Source organism: Scyliorhinus torazame, chromosome 5 (assembly GCF_047496885.1).
Source record: "Scyliorhinus torazame isolate Kashiwa2021f chromosome 5, sScyTor2.1, whole genome shotgun sequence".
NCBI classification, from domain to species: Eukaryota; Metazoa; Chordata; class Chondrichthyes; order Carcharhiniformes; family Scyliorhinidae; genus Scyliorhinus; species Scyliorhinus torazame.
The window spans coordinates 165,353,742-165,380,855 of NC_092711.1; the positions used below are offsets into that span (position 1 = coordinate 165,353,742).

Here is a 27,114-nt window from a genome sequence, read left to right on the forward strand (position 1 = left end):
TACAGAAGGAGGCAATTCGGCCCATCAAGTCTGCACCGCCCCTCTGAAAGAGCATCCTACCTAGGCCCACACCTCTACCCTATTCCTGTAACCCAACCATCCCCTTTTGGACACTAGGGGGATGTTTATCACGGCCGGTCCACCTCACCTGAACATCTTTGGACTGTGGGAGGAAACCGGAGCTCCAGGAGGAAACCCACTCAGATACGAGGAGAAAGGGCAAACTCCACACAGACAGTCACCCAAGGCTGGAATTGAACCCGGGTCCATGGTGCTGTGAGGCAGCAGTGCTAACCACTGTGCCACCATGCCACCCCAAGGCAAACAGAAGCAGAGACAGTGGGCAACACTGCCTTGTGCCCCTATCCAACTGAAAATAACCTGAGCTCAGCATATTTGTATAAACACTAGTGGTGGGAGGCCTTTATAACAACAGATCCAAGGTATGAATTTCTGCCCCCAATCTGCTCCATGAAGTTAGATGGGTTCTTGATTAATAAGGGGATCAGGGGTTATGGGGAGAACGCAGGAGAATGGGGATGAGAAAATATCAGCCATGATTGAATGGCGGAGCAGACTCGATGGGCCGAGTGGCCTAATTCTGCTCCTATGTCATATGGTCTTATGAAAGTCACCACCACTTTGGCCACCCTGAAGGAATCACAGACCTGGGCATAGATCGGTCAGACTAGGATCCAAAACACAATTAAAGTCTCCCCCCAAGATTAGCTGATGTGTGTCCAAGTCAGGAATAGAGGTCAGTAATTTATTAATATAAACTTTGATCGTCCCAATTCGGAGTGGACACATGTACTGGGACTATCAAGGTGCCCACGAAAGACCCACTGACAATCACGTGTCTCCCATTCGGATCTGTCAGAATTCGAAAAGCTGAAAAAGAAACGCTTTTACTTATCAACACTGTGGTCCCCTGGGACCTACATCTGTCCCACCCAAGCCTTCCGTAACCGTGTCTGATCCTGACCCGCAAATGGCTCTCCTGCAAAAACACCACATCCGCATTCAAACTCTTCACATAAGCGAATATCCCTGATCTCTTCACTAGACCGTTCAACCCCCTCACATCCTCACATTCCAAATGGCCAGTCGGATTGAGGGTTTACCCCCACCCACCCCGTACCCCAGTCAGCCATATCCACCAAAAGAGATCATTCTAAAATGACTGAAAAAGTATCGGCATCGAGCCCACCTGAGTCGGCCACCAGGCCCCCAACAAAACAGAGCAAAGAGCAAGCTGTAGTCACTGTCGATAAACCCTCCCCATCCCCCAGCTCCCCATCCCCCAGCTCCTCATCCTCCAGCTCCCCATCCCCCAGCTCCCCATCCCCCAGCTCCCCATCCCCCAGCTCCCCATCCCCCAGCTCCCCATCCCCCAGCTCCCCATCCCCCAGCTCCCCATGCCCCAGCTCCCCATGCCCCAGCTCCCCATCCCCCAGCTCTCCATCCCCCAGCTCTCCATCCCCCAGCTCTCCATCCCCCAGCTCCCCATCCCCCAGCTCCCCATCCCCCAGCTCCCCGCCTCTCATTAAAACCACAACCAAAAGCCCGAAGAACCCCCCCAGACCCTTAGCTCAACAATCCTTGCTCAACAATCCTTAACGCCAAACAGAACCAACACACTCAGCCCATAATCTAAAACCTATACTATGTTAATGAGCTGCAGTTACCCCCACCACTTCGTTCCCATTAACTACCTTCTTCAGCTCGCAGGGCAACTCCCCCCCGGGGCATATAAAACTGAGTAACCATAACAAACCCCCCTCCCACCTGCACCCAACTTTAAATAAAGGAAACCCCCACCCCCACAAAAAAACAGTCAAATACAAACTGGTACAAGAAACCCCAACAAGACCCCAAAACCACAATCCCTCTCCAAAAACAACAAGACCCCATATATAATACAAAAATACCGAGCCTGAGCTTCCTCACAAAAGCATCGGCATCATCCAGCGCCTCAAAAGTAGTGGTCTTTTGAATTAAAACTCACTGGGAGGTGTGCTGGGTAAACCACCCCAAACCGAACACCACGTATGAAAAGTGCAGCCTTGGGCTTGATAAATGCCGCCCTCTTTTTTGGCAGCTCCGCCCCCACATCCTGATGGGGCCTGATGGCATGGCTATCCCATTTGTAGTTACGGTGATCATTCGCCCACCTCAGGACTCGTTCCTTATCCCGGTAACTGTGGAACCTGACGGTAATTGCCCGAGGTGGCTCTCCTGGGCAAGGCGTCTGACAGAGCGAGTGATGGGCCCCATCCAGCTCAGGAAGGAACAACTGTTCACCCTCCCCACCATCTTCCCAAACATCCTGGACGTGTATTCAGTCGGGTGCGGGCCCTCCAATCCCTCCAGCAGCCCCATAACGCGAAGAGTTTGTCTCCTGAAGCGATTCTCTAAGTCGTCTACTTTGGCACATAGAGATTTGTTATTATCAGCCAAAAGACCATCTCAGCCTCTAAAGAGACAATCCGCTTGCTCTTCATCGAAAGAGCCACCCCCATGCCCTGCACCCTTTACCGTTTATCAATTAAATAGGAGCTGGGGGCTTCTCGGTTGATATAGGGAAATCCTCGGAGATAGTCGGCTGTTGCTAAGATGCCCATGAGCATCTCAACTGACAACACTATAACTTTCGCTTCGGCAGCAGCCGCCGCCATTTTGTTTCCAATGAGCCTGGAAAAGAATCTGAATCGGATGACGATTCTTTGCCCGCTGGCTTCTTCAAACTTGGTTTCTTGGACATTTCCACAGTAATTGAGCTTTATCCCATTGACAAATTTGAAATATCCCCAAACCCCCTCAAAGACCGGGTGAAAAAGATGGAAAACAAAGTCCCCGGATGAGAGCTGCCTCATATGCGGCCGCTCCCGACATGTCGCAACCGGAAGTCCCCGTGTGTTCTGAGTTTCTGTCCTGTACTGACACTGATGTGTTTTGTAAATTGTTTTTACAGGATATTAGAAAAGGACGAATTACAGACAGATATCTCAAACTAAGCGTCTCGATCAGACTGAGTCACTCGATTCATCAGGGCATGAACATCATCGGACTTTGAATCTAGAAGGAGAAATGTTTGCCTCGTCTGTTGGCTTGAGAAGATTTTAAAACATGAGTGTGACTGGAAAAGCACCGAGACACACACACCCGAGTGAGAGTGTTCCAGAGCACTGACTGTGGAAAGAGCTCTAATCAGTTACACAGCCTGAAAAAACAGCAGGAAGAGACCGTACACGTGTTCTGTGTGTGAACAAGGCGTCAACTGATTGTCCGCCCTGGAGAGACACTAATAGACCCAAAATATGGAGAAACGATGGAAATGTGGGGACTGTGGGAAGGGATTCAGAGTCCCATCTGCGCTGGAGATTCATCGACGCATTCACACTGGGGAGAGGCCATTCACCTGCTCTCAGTGTAGGAAAGGATTCATTTCCTCATCCAACCTGCAGAGACACCAGCGAGTTTACACAGGGGAGAGGCCGTTTGCCTGCTCCCAGTGTGGGAAGGGATTTACTCAGTTGATCAGCCTGCAGATACACCAGCGAACTCACACTGGGGAGAGGTTGTTCACCTGCTCCCAGTGTGGGAAAGGATTCACTCGGTTCGATAACTTGCAGTCACATCAGCGAGTTCACACTGGGGAGAGGCCGTTCACCTGCTCCCAGTGTGGGAAGAGATTCACTCGCTTATCCCACCTGCAGACACACCAGCAAGTTCACACTGGGGAGAAGCCATTCACCTGCTCCCAGTGTGGGAATGCATTCACTCATATGTCCAGCCTGCAGTCACACCAGCGAGTTCACACTGGGGAGAGGACATTCGCCTGCTCCCAGTGTGGGAAGGGATTCACTCGGTTATCCCACCTGCAGACACACCAGCGAGTTCACACTGGGGAGAGGCCATTCACCTGTTCTCAGTGTGGGAAGACATTCACTTTGTTATCCAACCTGCGGGCACACCGTCAAGTTCACACTGGGGAGAAGCCATTCGCCTGCTCTCATTGTAGGAAGGGATTCACTCGGTTATCCAACCTACAGAGACACCAGCGAGTTCACACTGGGGAGAAGCCATTCACCTGCTCTCCGTGTGGGAAGGGATTCACTCAGTTATCCAACCTACAGAGACACCAGTGAGTTCACACTGGGGAGAAGCCGTTCACCTGCTCTCCGTGTGGGAAGGGATTCACTCAGTTATCCCATCTGCAGGCACATCAGCGAGTTCACACTGGGGAGAGTTTGTTCACCTGCTCTGAATGTGGGAAGGGATTCAGTGATTCATCGCACCTGCTGAGACACAAACAAGTTCACAAGTGATTACAGGGGTTGGATTCTACTGTTATTGTTTCTGTTCTCAATTACATCCAGGACTACATTGTGTTCATTCTGACAGTTGGTCAATGGGGATGGTTGGAGAGTTTCCTCTACTGGACTGGCCGGTCTCATGACTTTGACTCCAGTGGGCTGTTGCTCTTCGAGCCTTGTTGCGAATACCTGGTTTCAAATTTCACAAGGATCACAGATTGAAAGTTGGTTTGGAAGTTGGAAGATGTTTCCTTCCCATTTCTGTTTGGATCCCCCTAAAGCATGCCACCTTGCCATGGTGATGGGCCATGGAGGGTACATGGTTCTTTTGTTTAATTTATCTCTGTGTTTCTCGCAGAAGAAAATTATCAAGGTATGGGGCAGGTTGTCTGACATGGACTGAGAAACAACATTAAATGGTGTGATGGGAGACAGGCAATAACTAATATTTCAGGGGATTGGTTAGCTCAGTTGGCTGGATGGCTGGTTTGTGATACTGAGCGACACCAACAGCGTGGGTTCAACTGCCGTACCGGCTGAGGCCATCCATGAAGGCCCCGCCTCCTCAACATTGTCCCTCGTCTGAGGTGTGGTGACCGTCAGATTAAATCACCACCAGTCAGCTCACTCTCTCCCTCACAAAGGGGGATGCTCTTATGGAATTCTGACAATGGTACCAGCCAGTAACAAGGTTAAGATAAGTGAGTTATGTATACACGAGACCCAGGGATGGTCGATGAGGGGGTCTGGAAGGCATCATGAGTTCATGAGTAACCCTCTAGCTGTCCATGAGCTGATCACGCAATTCCCTGCTGCCCAGTAACCACTTTCATTGGATCTACCAGTCAATGTGTGTAATCTATAATCATTGTGATTGGATCGTGTCTGGCTGAGTTGGGCTGACTAACTATTTGAAATTGTATAAATGATGATGATTCCCTTTGTTCAGTGGAGAGGTATCTGCCTTTGCCCAGAGACTTACTCCCCGCCGGTGTTACAACAATAATCTGTTTGATGTTTGAAGCAGACCTGAATGTCGAGGGATTCTTTTGGATTCATTCCCGCTCACAGGAGCATAACCTACTTTTGTATTCAATTCCCCTCACAATAAACAATAACATTCTATTAGCTTTCCTAATTACTTGCTGTACCTGTATACTCGCCTTTTGTGATTCATGCTCTTGGACACCCAGATCCCTCTGAATCTCAGAGCTCTGCAATCTCTCACCGTTTAGGTAAGAAGCTTTTTTATTCTTCCTGCCAAAATGGACAATTTCACATTTTCCCACATTATTCTCCATTTTGCATATTTTTTCCACTCACTTAACCTATCTATATCACCTTGTAACCTCCTTATGTCCTATTCACAATTCACTTTCCTACCTTTCTTTGTATCATTGGAACATTGGAGCAGGACTTGGCCATTCAGCCCATCGAGCCTGCGCCAACATTCAATACGATCATGGCTGATCATCCACTTGAGTGAGTCTGTGTGAGTGAGTGAGTGAGTCTGGGTCCCCCACACTATCCCCATATCCCTTTGTGTTATTGGTATTTAGAAATCTGTCAGTCTCTGCTTGAAACACACTCAATGACTGAGCTTCCACAGCCCTCTGGGGGAGAGAATTCCAAAGATTCACAACACTCACAGTGAGTAAAAAAATGTCTCCTCCGAGACCGGTCCTAAGTGGCTTCCCCCTTATTTTGAAATTGTGTCCACTGGTTCCAGACTCCCCAACCAGGGGAAACATCTCACCTGCACCTCCCCTGTCTATTCCTTTCAGTATTTTGTAGGTTTCATTGTGATCACTTCTCATTATTTGACACTAGAGAATACAGGCCAGGTTTCTCCAATCTCTCCTCTAAGGGCAGTCCTGCCATCCCCGGAACAAGTCTGGTGAACCTTTGTTGCCCTTTCCCTCTGGCGACAAGGGCAGTAAAACTGCACACAGTCCTCCAGCTGCGGTCTGACCAAGGTTCTACACAACAGGTACATTCTGGACAGTCTCACGACTTTGCATTTATTTTATCCTGGATAGTATGGGGGAGGCGGTGGCCTAGTGGTATTGCCGCTGGACTAGTAATCCAGAGACCCAGGTATTATTCTGGGGTTCGAATCCCACCAGGACAGATGGTGAAATTTTAATTCAATAAAAATTTGGAATTCAAAGTCTAATGATGACCATGGAACCATTGTCGATTGTTGTAAAAACCCATCTGTTTTACTAATGTCCTTCAGTGAAAGAAATCTGCCATCATTACCTGGTCTGGCCCACACGTGACTCCAGAGCCACACAGATGTGGTTGACTCTTAACTGTCCCCCACTGTAATGACCTAGCAAGCCACTCAGTTCAAGGGCAATTATGAATGGGTAACAAATGCTGACCCAGCCCGTGATGCCTCCATCCCAAGAAAAGAGTTTTATCAGGTGGATCTAAAATGAATACATTTGTCTCTGTTCCATTGAGTCTACAGCATAGGGCCAGGCCAGTTGGCTCAATTGGTCTCTGTCAGTATTTATGTTCCGCATGAGCCTCCACCCAGCCCTCTTCATCTCCCCCCATCAGCATCTCCTTCTATTCCTTTCTCCCTTGTCAAGATACAGCTGTTCATGCAGCATTCATGCTGTTCACCTCAACCACTCACTGTGGTAGTGAGTTCCACATTCTCACAACTCGCTGGATGAAGAGGTTTCACTTGAAATCCCTATTGGATTATTGAACCCCTGAAAATGGATTGAAAATGCACGCAGCATTTGACAGAGATTGGATGAATTGTCAGCGCAGATGGGGCAGCACGGTGGTGCAGTGGTTAGCAGTGCTGCCTCACGGCGCCGAGGTCCCAGGTTCGATCCTGGCTCTGGGTCACTGACATGTGGAGTTTGCACATTCTCCCCGTGTTTGCGTGGGTTTCACCCCCACAATTGAAAGATGTGCAGGCTAGGTGGATTGGCCATGCTAAATTGCCCCTTAATTGGAAAAATGAATTGGGTACTCTAAATTTAAAAAAAAGAATTGTCAGCACGGATAGAGATAAATGTGTGTCCTGATAGACATTACAGAGACTTGTTTGAAAGGGGACCAAGGCTGGAATCTAAATGTTGAAGGGTATTTGACATATTGGAATGCATGAAGCTCGGAAAAGATGATGGGATTGCTCCTGTTCATTAAGGATTACATTAGTTCAGTACAGAGAGATCAACTTAGCCTGAACGTTAAGGGTGTGGAATCAGCTTTGCTCGAGATAAGAACGAATAAGTTACAAGGTCTCTTGTGTGAGTAGTTAATGGGCCTCCTAACAGTAGTTACATTGTAGGTAGAGTGTACAGGAAGTATTAAATAAGGCTTGTAATTAATGTACCACAATAATCATGGGTGACTTTAGGCATCAGTTAGGACGATGAGCCTGACGAATATTAATCATGAGGAAGTGACACCACAATGAGAAACTGACATCACACATCAGCAAGGTGACCGATATCCTTCAGAGAGCAATCAGACATTGATCGTGCCCCATTTAACCAATCAGGGACTGATCATGGGCTGCTTGGGCCAATCAGAACCACAGGAAACTACCAGCCATGGTTAGAGGTAGGTACTAGAAAGGGTTAATGAGCTACAATTCTCTGGAGCTCGGTGCACAACTCAACATGAAGTAAGAGGATAGACTTCAGTCAACAGAACAAGAGCCAGCTCCACAGTCACCTGGAAGCTGAGAGCTGGTGATCCAGAGTGAACGGACTGATCCACTGCCTTTGTTAATTATTGTGATTTTGTACTTATTACAATTAACTTAATAAATTCTGTGACAATATTCTTGTACCTGGAATGGTCTGTAACTAGTCAGGAGCTGCAGGTAACTTTCACAACACAGTCTGACATGTAATTGATTTGAGTGTTACAATTGAGATTGGAGCCAAACCCGGATCTTACAATAGGATCGAATTTCACATTCCATTTGGGTATCCTGCACTAACAGTGATGGCTTTTGTAAACTCCTTTTACAGGATATTAGAAGGGGAGGAGTTACAGACAGAAATTTCACACCAAACATCATATCAAGATGTGACAGAGTCACTCGATTCATGGGAGCTGAATATCATCGACCTTTGAATTTAGAATGAGAAATGTTTGTCTGTTCTTCTGCTGAAAGAGATTTTTAAACATCACTCAGTGTACAGACACTGAGCCAGGCTCATCCGAGTGAGGCATCACTAAAAAAATCCATTTTATATTTTGCAGCTCACTCAAAGATGGAAATTTCAGCGCACATTTCTCCATCTTGTATTTTTTAATGTTTTGTTTGCCCGTTAAATATCCTCGACCTCTGGACGTTTCATTACAGAACTCAGCTCGAAGACATCAAAACTTGTATCCGGCCTTGCCTGTGGGCCCCATTCATCAATTCAACTTTGCAGCAGTTCAGTCCCAGCTTTGGAAACACCTTCATCTTTCTGTGAGGCCCCGGCCCCATTGACTGTGACAGGGTTCGTACTGTCTCCGTGAGATTGTTGATGTAAAGTCACGTCAGACCCACACTGCCCGATTTCCAATCCAATTTATTTAAAGGTCCCAGAAGCCTGGCTCCAACCTTAAATGTTGTTCTGATCCTGTCAGTAACATTATTTTGGAACTCACTAGTACCACCACATAGGCAGCCATCAACATGCATCATAAAGATGCCCGAGAGTTTCCTGCCTTCGTACCAATAAAGCAAGGCAGCTTCTGCCTTCAGGTAGGGACAACCTGACTTGGACAAAACTGATCTAACTGAGAAGTGCCATACACTTGAAACATTGTTCAAAACATAGACAAACTTATTGAACTTCCAAAGTCTTCGATCTCCATCTGGCACCGTAGGTGGTTGCAGAAACACTGCCCTCTGGAGGTGATCCCCCAGCGCAAATGCAGCTTTTATGTTTCTTGACTGAAGGTTCCGAGAAAATGTCACGAAAAGGGCCAAAGAAATTTCAAAATGACCTTTCCCGCTGTGGGTGAGTCCACTCTGACCTCTTTCTCTCCGAAGACTTCTTCAAATTCCCGCGTCACTGACCTCACCTTGGGCCTTATAAGTTCCACCTGGTTGGACCTTTTCTGTGCAGATCCATCGATGTGATGATGCTGGCTGACCCCTATCTGGGACCTCTGAACACACGCCAAACTCTGTCCAACTGCCTAACTCTTTCTGTTTCACCTCCCGTACGCCTTTATCCCCTCATATTTTGGCAGCTACAAAACCCTCTCGGTCACGGGGACTTCAGTATCGCCCCCAAACATATCCTTGGTATAAAACCGACAATTCCCTGCCTGAAATGTTCCAGTTATTGAAATTGCATTGAATGGATGTCAAAGAAACAGACCAGAAACAGCTCCCTGAGGTTCTGAGGAGTCCCCAGTGGTCAGTCAGACTGAACTAAACACGGGTGGTATAAAACAAACAATACTCACCCCGGTATCTGCTGTCCACGGGGACTTTCCTTTAATCAGAGCCGTCAGTGGATCCTGTTCCTGACACCAGGTTGTTTTGGGACAAATGTCACTCAGAGTCTAGAGTAGGGTAAAGTTTGGGAATCTTTATTATAAACATGCAGGGAATGCTTCAGCGAACCGAAGCATCTCAAGGAGTAGTTACAATAACACACGTTTATACACAGTACAGTTGCAGCTGTTTTGTCTGCAGGTTAGTGGGAAAGTACAGGATGTACTTTAGCACCTTGATACTGCCGATACTTCCAGTCAAGGATGTTGGGGTCCCTGTCGGGACAGGAGATGTGTTGGTGAAATTTTGGCAGTACACTCGAGGTTGGCCTGGTTGAAGTCCCCGGCCACGATGAACAAGGCCTCCGGGTATTCTGCTTCATTGTTATTTATAGCAGTGCGGTGTACAATTCATCAAGCGCCTTCTTCACTTCCGCCTGGGGTGGGATGTAGACCGCCGTGATGATGGCAGAAGAGAATTCCCATGGAAGGTAGTTTGGACGGCACTTCAGTCGGGTATTCCAGATCCGGGGAGCAGTAGTTCGCCAGGGTCATCACGTCCGAGCACCAGGAGTTGGCGAGGAGACAAACACTTTCACCCACTCCAGGTTCAGTCCTGGATGTGATTAATAGCAGAATCTAACCCAACATCACCTGTGAACCCTTTGGTGTTTCAGCATGTTGGACGACTGAGTGAATCCCTCCCCACAGTGAGAGCAGGTGAATGGCTTCTTTCTAGTGTGAACTCGCTGGTGTCTCCGCAATCTGGATGATGTTTGAAACCTCTTTGTGCAGTGAGAGCAGCTGAACGGTCTCTCCTCAGTGTGAATGCGCTGGTGGGACATCAGTAGCTGAGCGCTTTTGAAACCCTTCCTGCAATCAAAGCATTTAAAGGGCCTGCTCTTGGTGTGAGTGACATTGTGGCTACGCAGGTTGGATAATTGAGTGAATCCCATATCACACACAGAGCAGATGTACGGCTTCTCCCCGGTGTGAACTCGCTGGTGTCTCTGCAGGTGGGATAACTGAGTGAATCCCTTATCACACACAGTGCAGATGAACGGCTTCTCCCCGGTGTGAACTCTCTGGTGTCTCTGCAGGTGGGGTAACCGAGTAAATCCCTTATCACACACAGTGCAGATGAATGGTCTCTCCCCGGTGTGAACTCGCTGGTGGGTCTGCAGGTTGTGTAAATGAGTGAATCCCTTATCGCACACAGTGCAGATGAATGGCCTCTCCCCGGTGTGAACTCGTTCGTGTCTCCGCAGGCTGCCAATGTCAGTGAACCCCTTTTCACACACAGTGCAGATGAATGGCCTCTCCCCAGTGTGAACTCGTTCGTGTCTCCGCAGGCTGCCAATGGCAGTGAATCCCTTTAAACACTGAGAGGTGAAAGGTCTCTCTCCAGTGTGACTGTGTTGATGCCTTGCCAGCTCGTGTGGGGCTGTGAATCCCTTCCCACAATCCTCACATTTCCATGGTTTCTCCATGGTCCAGGTGATCTTGCGTCTCACCGCGTTGGCCAATCAGTGAAGCCTCGTCCACACACAGAACACCTATACAGTCTCTCCCTGCTGTGAATGGTGTAGTACTTTTTCAGATTGTGTCACTGGTTAAAGCTCTTTCCACAGTCAGTGCTCTGTAACAGTCTCACACGGGTGTGTGTTTGTGTCTCAGTGCTTTTCCAGACACACTAATGTTTAAAATCTCGTGAAGCAGACAGAATAAACAAACATTTCTCCTTCTAGATTCAAAGGCCGATGATCCCAAGAATTGAGTTACTCAGTCAGTTCTTGATGTGATATTTAGTTTGAGATATCGGCCTCAAACTCCTCTCGTTCGAACTTCCTGCAAACAGATTTTACAATAGTAATCATTGTCAGTACAGGATAGAAACTCAGAACAGACAATTCTAGTTTATATCGAACATTCTTTCCTCTCTCTTCCCCTGAAATGCTGTAAATCTCAATCCCACACACTCCAAGGCAGGCCAGCAGCACGGTTCAATTCCCGTAACAGCCTCCCCGAACAGGCGCCGGAATGTGACGACTAGGGGCTTTTCACAGTACCTTCATTTGAAGCCTACTTGTGACAATAAGCGATTTTCATTTCATTTTCATTGTATCTAATATTCACCCTCCCAATTCTCCTGAAGGTGCTGATTCAGGCTCATTGACAGATCCAAGCTCACTGCTTCCTGTCCTGGACACAGAGACCTGAAAATCTTCATGCAGGCTGCCAGACAGATATATGTCGATATTACTGGATGAAAAATGTGTGTAATATACAGATTGTATTCACTTATTTTCCCTCCCAGTTTTCGTGAAGGTGCTGATCAACAAATCTAAACTCACTAAAACCTGTACAAGAGTAGAGAATCTCCATATAAGTATATTTACTGATTAGAGGTAGGGAAATTCTGAGGAAGAATTTTATTTAGTCATGACAGGGAACTCACTGCCCACAAGGGTTGTGGAAGTCGAGATGATCAATAATTTAAAGTAAAATAGGATGGTTACTTGAAGAAAATAAACTTGCAGGTGAACAGGGATATCGAGGGGGAATGGGACTGACTGCATTGCTGGACAGAGACTCAGCATTGACTTGAGTTCCCAAATGGATTCTGTCAGTGCTGCAATCACTATAACTGGAAATATATAATGTAGGTACAGTACTACGTTACAAAAGTAGAAATAATAATCCATGTATTTTATTACAGAACCATCAATAATATCTACAATACATACCATATAACGACACTAGACATTTCTCTGTCCAATATTAAATTTTTAAAAATTAATTTACGGGATGTGGACAATGCTGGTTAGGCCGGCATTTATTGCCCTTCCCCAGTTGCCCTTCCGAAGTAGTGGTGAGCTGCCTTCTTGAACTGCTGCAGTCCTGGAGGTGTAGGTACATCCCCTGTGCTGTTAGGGAGGGAATTCCAGGATGTTGCCTCAGGGACAGTGAAGGAATGGCAATATATTTCCAAGTCACGGTGGTGAGTAACTTGGAGGAGAACTTCTAGGTGGTGGGCTTCCCAGGTTTCTGCTGCTCTTGTCCTTCTAGATGGTAGTGGTTGTGGGTTTGGAAGTTGCTGTCTGAGGAACCTTTCGGAGTTACTGCAGTGTATCTTGTAGATGGTATACATGGCTGCTACTGTTTGTCGGTGGTGGAAGATTTGAATGTTTATGGAAGGGGGTACAATCAATTAGGCTGCTTTGTCCTGGATAGAGCTTCTTTGTTGTTGGAGCTGCACTCATCCAGCAAAGTGGAGCGCAATCGATTACACTCCTGACTTGTGCTTGTAGATGTCTGGTGGACAGGCTTTGGGGTATCAGGAAGCGTGTTACTCGTCGTAGGATTCCCAACCCTTGATCTGCCCTGGTAGCTACAGTATTAATATGGCTAGTCCAGTTCAGTTTTTGATCAATGGTAACCCCCAGGATGTTGGTTGTGTGGGTGTCAGCGATGGGAATGCCACTGAATGTCAAGGGGTGGTAGTTAGATCCTCTCTTTTCGAAGATGGTCATTGCCTGGCACTTGTGTAGCGCGAATGTAACTTGCCACTTATCAGCCCAAGTCTGGATATTGTCCAGGTCTTACTGAATTTGGACATGGACTGCTTCATTATCTGAGGAGTTGAGAATGGTGCTGAACATTGTGCAGTCATCCACAAACATCACCACTTCTCACCTTATGATGGAAGGGAGATCATTGATGAAACAGCTGAAGATGGTTGGGCCTAGGATACTGCCCTGAGGAACTCCTGCAGTGATGTCCTGGAGCTGAGATGATTGACCTCCAATCACCACAACCATCTTCCTTTGTGCCAGGTATGACTCCAATCGGTGGAAAGTTATCCCCCGATTCCCATTGACTCCAGTTTAGCTGGGGCTCCTTGATGCCATACTAGGTCAAATGCTGCCTTGATGTCAAGGGGAGTCACTCTCACCTCACTTCTGGCAGTCAGCTCTTTCGTCCAAGTTTGAACCAAGGATGTAATGAGGTCAGGAGCTGAGTGACCCTGGCGGAACCCAAACTGAGCGTCCAGGAGCAGGTTATTGCAGAATAAGTGCCACTTAATAGGACCTTTGATGACTCCTTCCATCACTTTGCTGATGATGGAGAGTATTCAGACAGGGAAGTAATTGGCTGGGTTGGATTTGGCCTGTTTACTGACCCCATCAATGCCAGCCATCTCCTGGAGAAACCAGCCCTTTAATTGTGAACATCCTTTTAGCCAGACAAATAAATGTGTCAAGCTGAGGGAGCAAAGGATGTCAATGTCTTTAAGAGAGAGAGAGACCTGGGCCAAGCTTTGCAGAGTCTGCACCCTCCCTGGATTCACTTCCTTTCCCTTCAGTTGCTGCAAGTGACCAATTAAAAGTGAGAATGAGAAAAGGGGGAGAAAAGAAAGTGTTTTACTCACAGATGTTGGAGACAGGAGTCTGTCTGCAGCTCAAGCTCATTCAGGGTTCAAGGAACAACAGCTTTGCTCCGCAGAAACCTCCTTTTCCAACTTCCGCATCTGATTGGCGGAGGGGCAGATTATTTCTGGTCCTCCCAGTCTTTCCATTGGTCAACATCTGAGCGGAAAGGTCAGCGGAAGTGAGCTCTCCTGCGCATGCGGAGCTTCCCCTCTCCCTAAGACATGCGCAGTCCCGGGTCAGGGGATGGGGATACCACCGATGGCCGGAACTGTCAGCCGGTTGCCTGGAAACCGTTTCGAGGATGTGTTGGGGAAGAGAGAACAAAGGGTGGGGACAGGGCTCGCGCGTCCGCGCGCCCGCGTGTGCGCACTAATGCATTGACGTCACCGCGGAGCGGATCGATTCCTATTGGCTGATTTAGAGGATGAGCTCCTTTGTGATGTCACAATGTGGAGATTGGACAATGAGTTTCAGACTAAAACTTCCTCCTCTGGGCAACATCTGGGAATCAAATCAATGTCTGCCCCTTTCAGAAGTTCATAATGTGGAGATGCCGGCGTTGGACTGGGGTGGGCACAGTAAGAAGTCTTACAACACCAGATTAAAGTCCAACAGGTTTGTTTCGATGTCACTAGCTTTGGTGCGCTGCTCCTTCACCATCGAATCTGCTCCGCCATTCGGTCATGGCTGATCTCATCCTGGCCTTATCTCCACTGTCCTGAGAGTTCTTCAGAACCATTGAACCCGATTAAAAATCTGTCCAACTCTAAATTTACTCACTGTCCCAGCTCCACCGCACTCTGGGGTAGTGAATTCCACATATTCACAGCCCTTGGGAGAAACAGTTTTTCCTCAACTCTGTTTTGAATAGGGCAGCACCGTGGACCAGTGGTTAGCACTGCTGTCTACGGTGCTGAGGACCTGGGTTCGATCCCGGCCCCGGGTCACTGCCTGTGGAATTTGCACTTTCTCCCCGTGTCTGCGTAGGATTCACCCCCACAACCCAAAGATGTGCAGAGTAGGTGGATTGGTCACACTAAATTGCCCCTTAATTGGAAAAAAAAAATTGGTTACTCTAAAAAAAACATTTTTTTAAATTAAAACTGTTTTGAATTTGCTACCACTTACCGTAAGACTATTACCTCTTGTTCTGGAATGCCCAAGAGGCAGCAGCCGCTCCAAGTCTACTTTATCTTTCCATTTCTTTTCTCATCCTGAGGGGTCATTGGTAACTTGCAGCAACTGTAGAGAAAGGAAGTGAATCCAGTCTGTATGTTCCACACATTTTGAGTTCAGTCTGCATGGAGATTTTCAGGCCTCTCCAAGACAGGAAGCAGTGAGCAGGGATCTGTCAGTCAGCCTGAATCAGCACCTTTAGGGAATTAGGAGGATGAACATTACAGAGTGAGAATGGAGGGAGAGTGTGTTGGATGGAAACTAGAATTGCCTGTTCTCAATTTCCATTTATAAATTCCTTTTACAGGATATTAGATGAAGATTTGCAGAAAAAAAACGAACGTCACTTCAGGATTTGGAAGAGTCACTTGGTTTATCAGGACCTGAATATCATCAGGAAAACTATCACTGCAAAAGACACATCTGGGGTTAAGGATTGCCAGTCAGGCGAAGGAACAGAATGGAAGTAAACACAGGAATGAAGAATCACATTGGGCTGGTTCCAGGAGACTTGAGTGACAACTTCAGCGACGAAACCATGGAGTGTGATTTTTGATTGTCTTGAAAAGTAAAAGGGCAACATTCTATTTATAGTTTAAGGGATACGTTCCCTATTAAAATAATGTTAAGGCATTGTTGCTTCTAGTTTGTTGCAGTAAAAATCATAAAACATGATGTTGTTGTCTTATGTCTCATTAATTTGTTCACTGGGTATAGAATTTATCTTTTAAAATTCCTGATCTTTTCAGAGATCTTACACAGTTGGTTTTGAGTCACAAGTTTCAACTTCCCATTCAGCCTCAGGCAACTTGCTGTCTCTTTGTTGCTCATGTCAATGGCAGCCCAGTAACAGAGCTGAGGGCTGGAGATGCTGTGACCCATTGTAGGAGCTAGGATCAGTAGAAAGAAGAACCGTTGTTTCTGCTTGAGCTTTGTGTGAGGTGTCTGACCATGATGATATATGCAATAGCTAACCAGGTAATATGTTGTGATGAGGGTTTAGAAACAGACCCTGGGTAGACGAGTTCAGTGAAGCTGTGGGCTCGTCAGCTGTACAGTGAAACCAGGCATCCAACAGCCACAGAGACCTCGAATATTGGACACTGGGTTTAATCCTGTTCTGTATTAAACAGAAGACCTAGTTGATACTGGGTGATTGTGATATAGTTAATCTTACCCTTTATTCAAAATTGAATAACATTGATTCAAGTAAAGTAACTAGCATGTCAATCTGTCAGTAAAGTGGTGTCAGTTCATGCAGATCCATGTCTGAACTCAATTCCATTACTTATTTTTGTTACTGACTAGACTGTCTCGCTCTTCTCTCCTCTCTCTCTCCTGCCTCTCTCAGTCTCTGGTGCTCCTTTCTCTCTGGTGCCTCTCACTCCCTCTGCTTCCTCTCTCTCCCTCTGTCTCTCTCAGCTGCCAATCACTCTCTCTCCTCAGTGCTTAGGAAGGCAGGTGGGATAGTTTCCTTTGGTAGCCGAGGGCTGAGATTATGAGAACAGGGAGATTGTGCTGGAACTGCATCAAACACCAGTTAGACCACAGCCATATTACATGAAGGATGTGATCACACGAGAGAGACTGCAGAGGAGATTTATTTATTTAAATTTAGAGTTCCCAATTAATTTTTCCAATTAAGGGGCAATTTATTGTGGCCAATCGACCTACCCTGCACAACTTTGTGTGGTGGGGGCGAAACCCCACGCAAACGGGGGGAGAATGTGCAAACTCCGCACGGACAGTGACCCAGAGTCGGGATCGAACCTGGGACCTCGTGCTGCCTGCTGCAGAGGAGATTTATGATGATGTTACCAGGGATGGAGAATTTTAACTATGAGGAAATATTGGATCTCCCCAGTGTGAATTCGCCGGTGTACAGTGAGTTGCTCCGATCGCATGAATCTCGTCCCACAGTGAGAGCACCTGAACGGTCTCTCATCAGTGAACAAGCTGATGGGGCATCAGTTCCCCGGACGTTTTATAGAATTTCCCACAGTTTAGACATTTGAAAGGTCTGTCTTTAATAATAATCTCTTGTCACAAGTAAGCTCACATTAACATTGCAATGAAGTGAAAAGCCCTGAGTCGCCACATTCTGCCGTCTGTTCGGGTACACGGAGGGAGAATTCAGAATGTCCAAATTACCCAACAGCACGTTAGATAAACTCGGTCAGTTCTCACTGGAACGACGGAGGTTGAGAGGCGAGCTGATAGAGGTTTACAAGATTATGAGTGGTATGGACAGAGTGGATAGTCAGGTGCTCTTTCCTAGGGTAGGAGGGTCAAGTACTCGGGGACATAGGTTTAAAGTGCACGGGGAAAAGTTCAGAACAGATGTGCGGAGCAGGTTTTTTACATAGGGTGGGAAATATATGGAACGTGCTGCCTGGGGAGGTGGTGGGAGCCGGTACCGTCGCGGCATTTTAGGGACATCTAGATAAATATATGAATAGGGTGGGAATGGAAGGATATGGACTCCATAAGTGCAGACAGTTTTAGTTTAGGCAGATACCAGGGTCGGCGCAGGCTTGGAGGGCCGAAGGGCCTGTTCCTGTGCTGTATTGTTCTGTTTTTTTTTTAAATTTAGAGTACCCAATTCACCTTTTCCAATTAAGGGGCAATTTAGCATGTTCAATCCACCTACCATGCACATCTTTTGGGGTGTGGGGGTGACACCCACGCAAACACGGGAAGAATGTGGAAACTCCACACGGACAGTGACCCAGAGCTGGGATTGAACCTGAGACCCTGGCGCTATGAAGCAACAGTGCTACCCACTGTGCTGCTGTACCACCCCAATATGATCCCACTAGTATTTCAGCAAGGCGGATGACTGCATGAATCCCTTCCCACAATCAGATGAATGGCCTCTCCCCAGTGTGACTTCGCCGTTGGACAGTGAGTTGAGATGATCGCCTGAACCCAGTCACACAGCGAGAGCACCTGAACGGTCTCTCATCAGTGTGAATATGTTGATGGGCCATCAGCTCCCAGGAGACTTTATAACATTTCACATAGTCTGGGCATTTAAAATGTCTCCCATCAGTGTGAACATGTTGATGGTACATCCGTTTTCCAGAGCTTTTAAAGAACTTCCCACAGTGCAGACATTTAAAAGGTATTTTGTCAGTGTGAACTCGCTGGTGTCTCAGCAGGGTGGATATATGAGTGAATCCCTTCCCACACTCAGTGCAGGCAAATGGTCTCTCCCCGGTGTGAACTCGCTGCTGTTTCAGTCTCTTGGATGAATCAGTGAATCCTTTTCCACACACACAGCAGGTGAACAGCTTCTCTCCAGTGTGAACCCGCTGTTGTGTCAGCAAGTTTGATGACCAAGTAGATCTCTTCCCACTCACGGAGCAGATGAATGGTCTCTCCCCAGTGTGAGTGCGTCGATGAGTTTCCAGCTCAGACGGGAAACCAAATGCCGCCTCACAATCCCCACATTTCCACGGTTTCGCGCCAGTGTGAATGCGCTTGTGTCTTGACAGGCCAGAAGATTGGCTGAAACCTCGCCCACACACACAACACATGTATGGTTTCTCTCCACTGTGAACGGTGTTTTTTCCTTCCATGTGAATTGATGGAATTCCCTGCCCAGTGAAGCAGTTGAGGCTCCTTCATTCAATGTTTTCAAGATAAAGATAGATAGTTTTTTGAAGAATAAAGGAATAAAGGGTTATGGTGTTCTGGCGGGAAAGTGGAGCTGAGTCGACAAAAGATCAGCCATGGTCTCATTGAATGGCGGAGCAGGCTCGAAGGTCCAGGTGACCTACTCCTGCTTCCAGTTCTTATGTTCTTATATTATGTTCAAAACCTGTGAGGCCGGCACTAGGAAAAGGTGACCTTGAAAACTGCCAGATTTTCACAAAAGAACAACTGATTCACTGATGTCGTTCAGGGAAGGGAACCTTCCGCAGGTCTGGGCCAGAAACGTTTCAGGCCTCTGTGGTGGGAGGAGAGTGAGAAAAGATTGAGAGCAGAGGCGGAGAAGGAGAGGGAATTTATATTTCCAAAATTCAACCAGAACATTGACAGAATCTCCCAAACCCTCAACCTCTGCCTCCTTGAAGGACCAAGATATCGGGTCTGTGAACACCATCACATCCAACTTTCCTTCCAAGGCACACACAGTTCTGACAGTAAGTAATGGGTGAGCAGAAACTTTCTCCACTTCAGTAATGGGAAGACATTGCGTTCAGCCCCTGTAACAAACTCCTTTATTAGCCACTGACTCCATCCCTCACCCTGGTCATTGTTTTGAGATTGAGATTGAAAGACATTGTCCAAATGGTTGGTGTGATATTTGACCCCGTGACTTGCTCCCAACCACATATTTACATCATCTTGAAGACTGGATTCCACCTCAGTAACATCGCCTGACTCCACCCAAGGCTCAGAGCATCTGTTGCTAAAACTCTGATCTATTCCTTTGTTATCTCTGAGACATCTATGATCCTCAAATTGATACTTCCTGAGTATTCCTGATTTTATTTACTCTGTCTTAGGTGGCATCACCTGAAGGTGCCAAGACCTCAAGACTTTGTAAGGTGCACCTTGTACACCACCTTCAGCGGTATCAGCCCCAGCCTCACACACAAAATCGAGGCGTTTAGCCTCCGCAGCACACAACCCTCCTCCAGCGCCACAGCCAGCTTTTCCTCCCACTTCGCATTAACACCTCCATGGACACCCCATCCTCCTCCAAAACCCTCCTGTAAATCACCGAGACGATCCCCTGTCGCCACCCCCCCCCCCCCCCCCCCCTCACCCCGTCCGCTGACAACACCACCTCCAACAGCGAGGAGACAGGCACTATTGGGAAGGTCGGGAAGACCTTCCTTGCAAAGTCCAGCACCCGCATATACCTAAAACATTCTCCCCATGCCAACCCAAACAGCTCAGTAAGCCCATCAAAGCTCGTAAACGGCCCTTCCAGAAACAGGGATTCTATAATTCTAACTTTTAAAAAATATTTTAGAGAAGCCAATTATATTTCTTTTCCAATTAAGGGGCAATTTAGCGTGGCCAATCCACCCAACCAGCACATCTTTGGGTGTGAATATAATTCTAACTTAGGATGAACACTCGTGTGCCCTACTGAACTGAACTTTACCCCTTGTCATTGTCAGCAGTCCCTTCTTGGTGCAATATGTAGATAGTCCAACGAGGGAAGGGGCAGTGGATCTGGTATTGGGGAATGAGCCTGGACAGGTGGTTGAGGTTTCAGTAGGGGAACATTTTGGGAGTAGTGAAGATAATTCCATATGTTTTAGGGTACGTTTGCCACAGATTTCTGGGCACATAAGGCAGGACGTCCCTTGAGGTAGTAGGATCCAGAGAGCAGGAGTTACATCCTTTTCTTTCCTTCCCTGCTTCCACCCTGCCTCCTCATTAAGACACTGGGACACAAAGGGTGACCCAGTTTGATGGACAGTTTGTCTCTATTCGAAACAATGGGGGACAAGCTCCACCCAGCTATGAAAATATTGCCCCCAACGTGGCGGCCGCACATGCTCAGTGCTGCACATTGCCCCCAATAAAGATGGTGATCATTAACCGGGACGACTTTAGGGATCTTTGGCCCCGCTCAGTACAAATGGGATTGCTGAGTTTTTGAGGGAGTTTGTAGATGACAGAACCTTTATAGAAATTGTCCCGTCCACACGCCGGCTCCATCATACGCTCCGATCTGCAATTTGCCGCTTACAAATTACAGATCCAAGAAAAAAAGCATCCACCCCTCACCATTTCCCGCATTGTGCATGCTTCATTCACTGCCCCTCATTCGCTCCGATTGGTTGGAGGACCAGCTGCTCCCATTCGGTCCTCCAGTCCCGCCCCCTATTACTAGTGGTCCGGAGCCGCCATCAATCATTCCCATTGTGATCTGGAGCATGCGCAGTGCGGTTGATGAGGTGAGACAGTAGCGCGCAGGCGCAATGCTGTTGTTCGTCTGGAGGAGAGTCCTTTGTCCCGCGGAAGCAATGTTAGCATCAGGCGGTGGGAGGGAGGATCCGCAAACCCTTCACAATCATTGTCAGCTCCCTGATTTGCAGCTGCGGGGCTTCTCCCTCCTAGGAACAGGCCCAGGTTAAAGGTCACCATCCTGCTTCAGCGACTGGAGGATGGTTCACATCAGAGGATGGGGGAGGGGAACAATAAATAAGAGTTGTCACTTTGCACTCAAATCAATGAGGATTCTGATCTCTGGGAAGGAAGGAAACCCTGGGAGGTGGGCGGGGAGGATTCACAAACACCCGCTGGAGGCCCCAAACTGCCAAGAAGAACCCACAGATCCTGATTTTGCAGCTCCCGGGGCTTGTTTGCTTCAGCTGCGGCCGTCTTGGTGAAACAACAGAGTGGGCGGGGCATCAGGATTCCAGTGACCAGGAGAGAAAATTACTGATTTATTCTCACTCTACACTGAGGGACTTGAGAACTCAACCCAGCCAGAGTGGAGGGAGCGGGTAAACTGTAAGGAAAGGAATTTTGAAGGTGGTTTGAAAGGTTTGGCAGACTGACAAACTCTCATGGTGAAAATTAAAGGTAAGCCTGCATGGGTCTGTGTGAAGAGGTGGGCGGTGTTGGGTGGGCTGCTGACAGAAATGTGAGGCCAGGGAGGGGGTGGTTGGCTGCCAGAACGGTTGGAACAGAGTTCTACATAGGTCCAGTTGACGAGTCAGACACCCAAGCAGCAAATCTCAGTGGATTCAAATATGGCCCATAAAATGTGGGCTGGTTTGTCACCCTGGGGTTTGGATTCCAGCATAGGAAAGAGGAAGAACGTATGTGATGAGGATTTACTGTTTCGCAGAAAGAAGTGCAGAAAACCTGTTCCATACAAACGAGAATTGTCTGTCCTTTATTTTTATTCGGTGTTGACAATGATGATGTTTATAAACTCTTTTTATGGGAAATTTGAAATCTACAGGTGTGAAATCGTCCAACCTGGAGAGACACAAGGATATCCACACCATAGACAAACCTTGGAAATGCCGGGCCTGTGGGAAGGCATTCATATCTCCATCCCAACTGGAAACTCATCTGCGTAGTCACTCACCGGAGAGACCTTTCACCTGCTCCATGTGTGGGAAACAATTTAATCGATTGTTCAACCTTCGCACACACCAGCAAATTCACACTGGAGAGCGGCCATTCATCTGCTCTGTGTGTATGAAGGGATTCAGCAGTTCATCACACCTGCTGAAACACAAGCGTGGTCACACTGGGGAAAGACCGTTCATCTGCTTCAAGTGTGGGAAGAGATTTACTAATTCACCTGACCTTCTAACACACCAGCGAGTTCACACCGGGGAGAGGCCTTTCAACTGCTCCATGTGTGGGAAGGGATTCACGCAGTCACAAAACCTAATGAGACACAGGCGAGTTCACAAATAACTTTTGGAAGTAGATTCAGCTGAACGGGTGATCTCAGTGTCAGTGACAAAGAAATCAATGAGCTCCTTGCACTTGTTCGAAGTCAGGAGAGAGATTTAAGAAGATGATCATGAAGAACAGAATCTGGGTTGTCCTTGCTTCCAGGAACAATCCAGAAATAGTGACCAGTTTAGGCAGAGGAGAGCAGGGCCAGGTAGAGCTGGATGTGTTGCTGCTGCCTCTGGTAATCAACAGTTCAACCAGTTGATAAGACTGCGCCAAGTGAAAAGGGAATTGGTAAGAGTGAGAAAATGGGCAGCAAATGATCTCAAGTTTACAGATGATAAAAGTTGGGATGCTGGTCAGGAGTGTGTTGGAATCATCAAGTTTAAAGATAACAGTTGCATAGATGTTGGTTTCAGAGCAGACACACTGAGGTGAGGGCTAGGTCAGGTAATATTATTGAGCTGGATATAAACAGTCTTAGTGATGGTGCAAATATGTAGTCAAAAGCTCATCTGGTCAAATATGACATTGAAATCTGCATTAGTCGCACACAGTGCGTGTATCACCTACAAGATGCACTGCAGCAACTCATCAGGCTCTTTAGACAGTACTTTTCAACCCTTGACCACCTCATACAACAAGAACAGCAGACACATGAGAACATCATCACCTGCAGGTTCCCCTCCAAGCCACACAATATCCTGACTTGGAACTATGTCACTGTTCCTTCACTGTTGTTGGGTGAAAATCCTGGAACTTCCACCCTGGCTATGCTGTGACTCAACCTACACATCATGTGTTTCAGCGGTTTGAGAAGACAACTCACTACCATCTTCTCGAGGGCAATTTGGAGTGGGCAATGATTTCTCCCAGCAATATCCACTCCCTGTGAAAGGATAAAATAAACACAGTTTCCAGCGAGGTGGATGGTGGCTAGAGAATGGAGTTTGTAGCAGGGCCATAAGACAATGGCTTCACTATTTATTTTTTAAAATAAATTTCGAGTTCCCAATTATTATTTTCCAATTTAGCGTGGCCAATCCACCCACGCTGCACATCTTTGGGTTGTGGGGATGACACCCACGCAGACACTGGGAGAATGTACAAACTCAATGACTTCACTATTTCCAATGTTTAATTGGAGGAAATGTCTGCTCACCCAATTCTGGATGTCAGACAAGTCAGGACGATGTGTGAATTGGAGGTGGTGGTTTTCATATACACCTCTTACTTTGGGGAAGTTGGGGGTTTGAGATTCTGTCAAAGTTATTGTTCAAGTTAGACCATAAAACCATAAGACATAGGAGCGGAAGTAAGGCCATTCAGCCCATCGAGTCCACTCCACTATTCAATCATGGATGAAGTTGTAGTTGTATAAAATCTGTCTCTTTCACCTCTTGTCTCTCCACTTCTATTTGTCCCCTTCTGCTCCCAAAGTGTCCAGAGTCTAGTGTCGGCCCACTGACCCAGGTGACCGGCCGCCATCTTGGTAGAAACAAAGTAGAAACTTGGTAGAAGCGGCGCATGTGCGGCCATTTTGGTGAGGGAACAGGAAGTGGAGGCTTCAGGGTCCCAGTGACCAGGAGAAAAATCATTCTGAACCCTGGACCAGCTCTACCCTCCCATCCAATAATTTTAATATTCAAACATATTTTTCAGTTGATATTTTTGAAATACTCTCGTACTGCCCACTGCAAAACCTTCACTGAACTACCTGTATCACAATGGCAGTTGAGCAAAACTCAGTGAATTCCAGGATCTGCCTGAAAATGCAGCGGTATGATTCACTAATTAATTTTCAAAGAGAGGTGGATAGTTACCCAAGGATGAGAAGGTGCAAGGCGTGGGACATGAAATGGGAATGACGGACTGAACAAGTCTGTTCTTTCTAAAATTCAGCACAGGAAAGATGGGCTGAACAACCCCCATCGCCCCCTCTTGTGCAATGCACCTCTACGATTCTCGGAACCTGAATGGAACCAAAATAAAATTTGAAATCGTTATTGGTCATTTTACTAAATGTAAAGAGTACACTGTCCATCAAGAGCCACTTAAGAGCAGAATAAACAGGAGCAGTTGGAGGACATAGAGCCTGCTCCACTTTTTCTCCTTGTCGCCATTTTCCTTCTTTCCCTCTGTATCCAATAATCTGTTGAATTCAGTCTTGAATATACTCAGCGACTGAGCATCCACAGCCTTCAAGGATGTCGAATTCCAATTGACAAACTTGAATGAAGAAACACCTCATCTTATTCACATAGCGCCACTAACATCTCAAGCTGTTTTACCGGAGGATAGGCAGACAGAGATTCCTACAAATAGTTGTTTGCGGTTCATTGCAGTTCCTTGACAAGGTATCGGCTTTATTCTGAGTGTTGTGAAGACTGAGCTGCCTTTGCTGGTACGCCTGCTTTCCAGAGATGATCAGACAAGAGTAATGCTGCTGGGCTCAACGCTTTTTCATCAACAATGATTTGGCCTCTGCAGGAAATTGAGAAAAGAGGCAGCATTGCTCTGCGGCCACACAGGATAGTACTGGTTAGATTCAATGTCTTTATCCAGAGGGTGTGGAACTTGGTGCCACAGGGACTGGTTGAGGAAAACAGCATGAATGCACTTAGCAAGTTGCAGACACAAGAGAGAAAGGAATAGAAATACCTGCTGACAGAGAGAAGTGATAGGCTCATGGGGAATATATACACTGACACTGGATACAATGACCTGTTTTTGTGCTGTCTATTGAGTTTCATTCTACTTTGATTCTTTTTACAGGGTATGGAATGGAAAAACTTACAGGCAGCAAACTCAAGATTTGAGAGCCTTTTGATTTGTCAGGATATGAATATCATCGGCCCCTGAATGTGGAAGGAGAAATGTTTGTCTTCTATCTGTGGGAAGGTCAGTGTGACTGAAAAAAGCACCGAGACACATACATATGCAAGTGAATGTGTTCCAGTGAGCTGACTGTGAAAAGAGCCTTAACCAGTTACACAGCCTGAAAAAACATCCCATCATTCACAGCAGCGAGAAACTGTACACGATGTTCTGTGTGTGAATGAGGCTCCAATCTGGAGAGACACAAGGTCATCGGCACCATGGAGAAACCGTGGAAATGTGGAGGTTGTGGGAAGGGGTTCAAATCTCCATCCCTGCCGGAAGCTCATCAACGCAGTCACACTGGGGAGAGACCATTCACCTGCTCCCTGTGTGGAAAGGGATTTACTCAGTCAGCACACCTTATGAAACATCAACTTGTGCACAGTAATACGAGATCTTTTAAATGTTCTGACTGTGAGAAGAGCTTCAAAAGTGAAATGAACCAGCGAGTTCACACCGGAAAGAGGCCATTCACCTGCTCCGAGTGTGGGAAGGGATTCACTCATTCAGCCAAGCTGCTCACACACCAGCAAGTTCACCCTGGGGAGAGGCTGTTCCCTTGCTCTGTGTGTGGGGAAAGATTTAATCATTTATCTAACCTGCAGAGACACCAGAGAGTTCACACTGGAGAGAGGTCGTTCACCTGCTCTGAGTGTGGGAAGAGATTCCTTCACTTCTGGAACCTTGCTACACATCAACTTGTTCACAGTGATCAGAAACCTTTTAAATGTTCTGACTGTGAGAAGAGCTATAAAACTACATCTGATCTGCTGAAACACCAACGCACTCACACTGGGGAGAGGCCGTTCATCTACTGTGTGCGTGGGAAGAGATTCACTTGGTCATCCCACATGCTGAGACACCAGAGACTTCACGAGTGACTGCAGGGGTTGGATTCTGCTGTTATTGCTGCTGTTAATCACATCCAGGACTGAACCATGTTCATTCTGACAGCTGGAGTTTGTTTCTGTTGATAATAATCCCTGATACCAGTTGGAGTTTAATATTTTGATATTTGTCAAATAAATTAATGTTTCAGACGCACACTTTGTTGGGTCCTTAATTTCTCCAGGATAAGAGGCAACTAATTTGTGTCCTGTCGCAGACTGCTCCATTTTTTGGACTTTTCTCCTTTCTAACTCTATATTATTTCAATTCTCATACCTTATTACTTCCTTGGGTTTGAGGGTGAGACCCACACAGACACAAAATACTGTGTTTTCTGTATTGGACAATTACATTAAAATCTGGAACACGTGTAGATATGGATTGGTGTCTCCATATCATGTGTATAAAGTATTGATGGTCTCTAGTTATGCTCTTCTCCACATTCTCTCCATATCCTCTCTCACAAAACCTTCCATTATTTTAAACATTTCTATTAGGTTATCCCCTCCGCCTTCATTTCTAAGGACAGAGGAGACCCAGCCTGTCAATCC

General features: G+C 46.9%; 1 protein-coding gene and 1 long non-coding RNA gene across 2 annotated transcripts in view; both read left to right on the plus strand.

Moving 5' to 3' along the window:
* Nucleotides 1-27,114, plus strand: part of LOC140418020 (uncharacterized) — an 86,351-nt gene that overhangs the window by 3,232 nt on the left and 56,005 nt on the right. The window contains 1 exon segment of the mRNA XM_072501450.1: nucleotides 2,975-4,328. Coding sequence (XP_072357551.1) covers nucleotides 3,321-4,328 — 1,008 coding nt within the window. The 5' untranslated portion in view covers nucleotides 2,975-3,320.
* Nucleotides 14,403-16,081, plus strand: LOC140420452 (uncharacterized). Its single transcript, XR_011946376.1, has 2 exons — nucleotides 14,403-14,557; nucleotides 15,714-16,081. It is a non-coding gene; the product is annotated as an uncharacterized lncRNA (long non-coding RNA).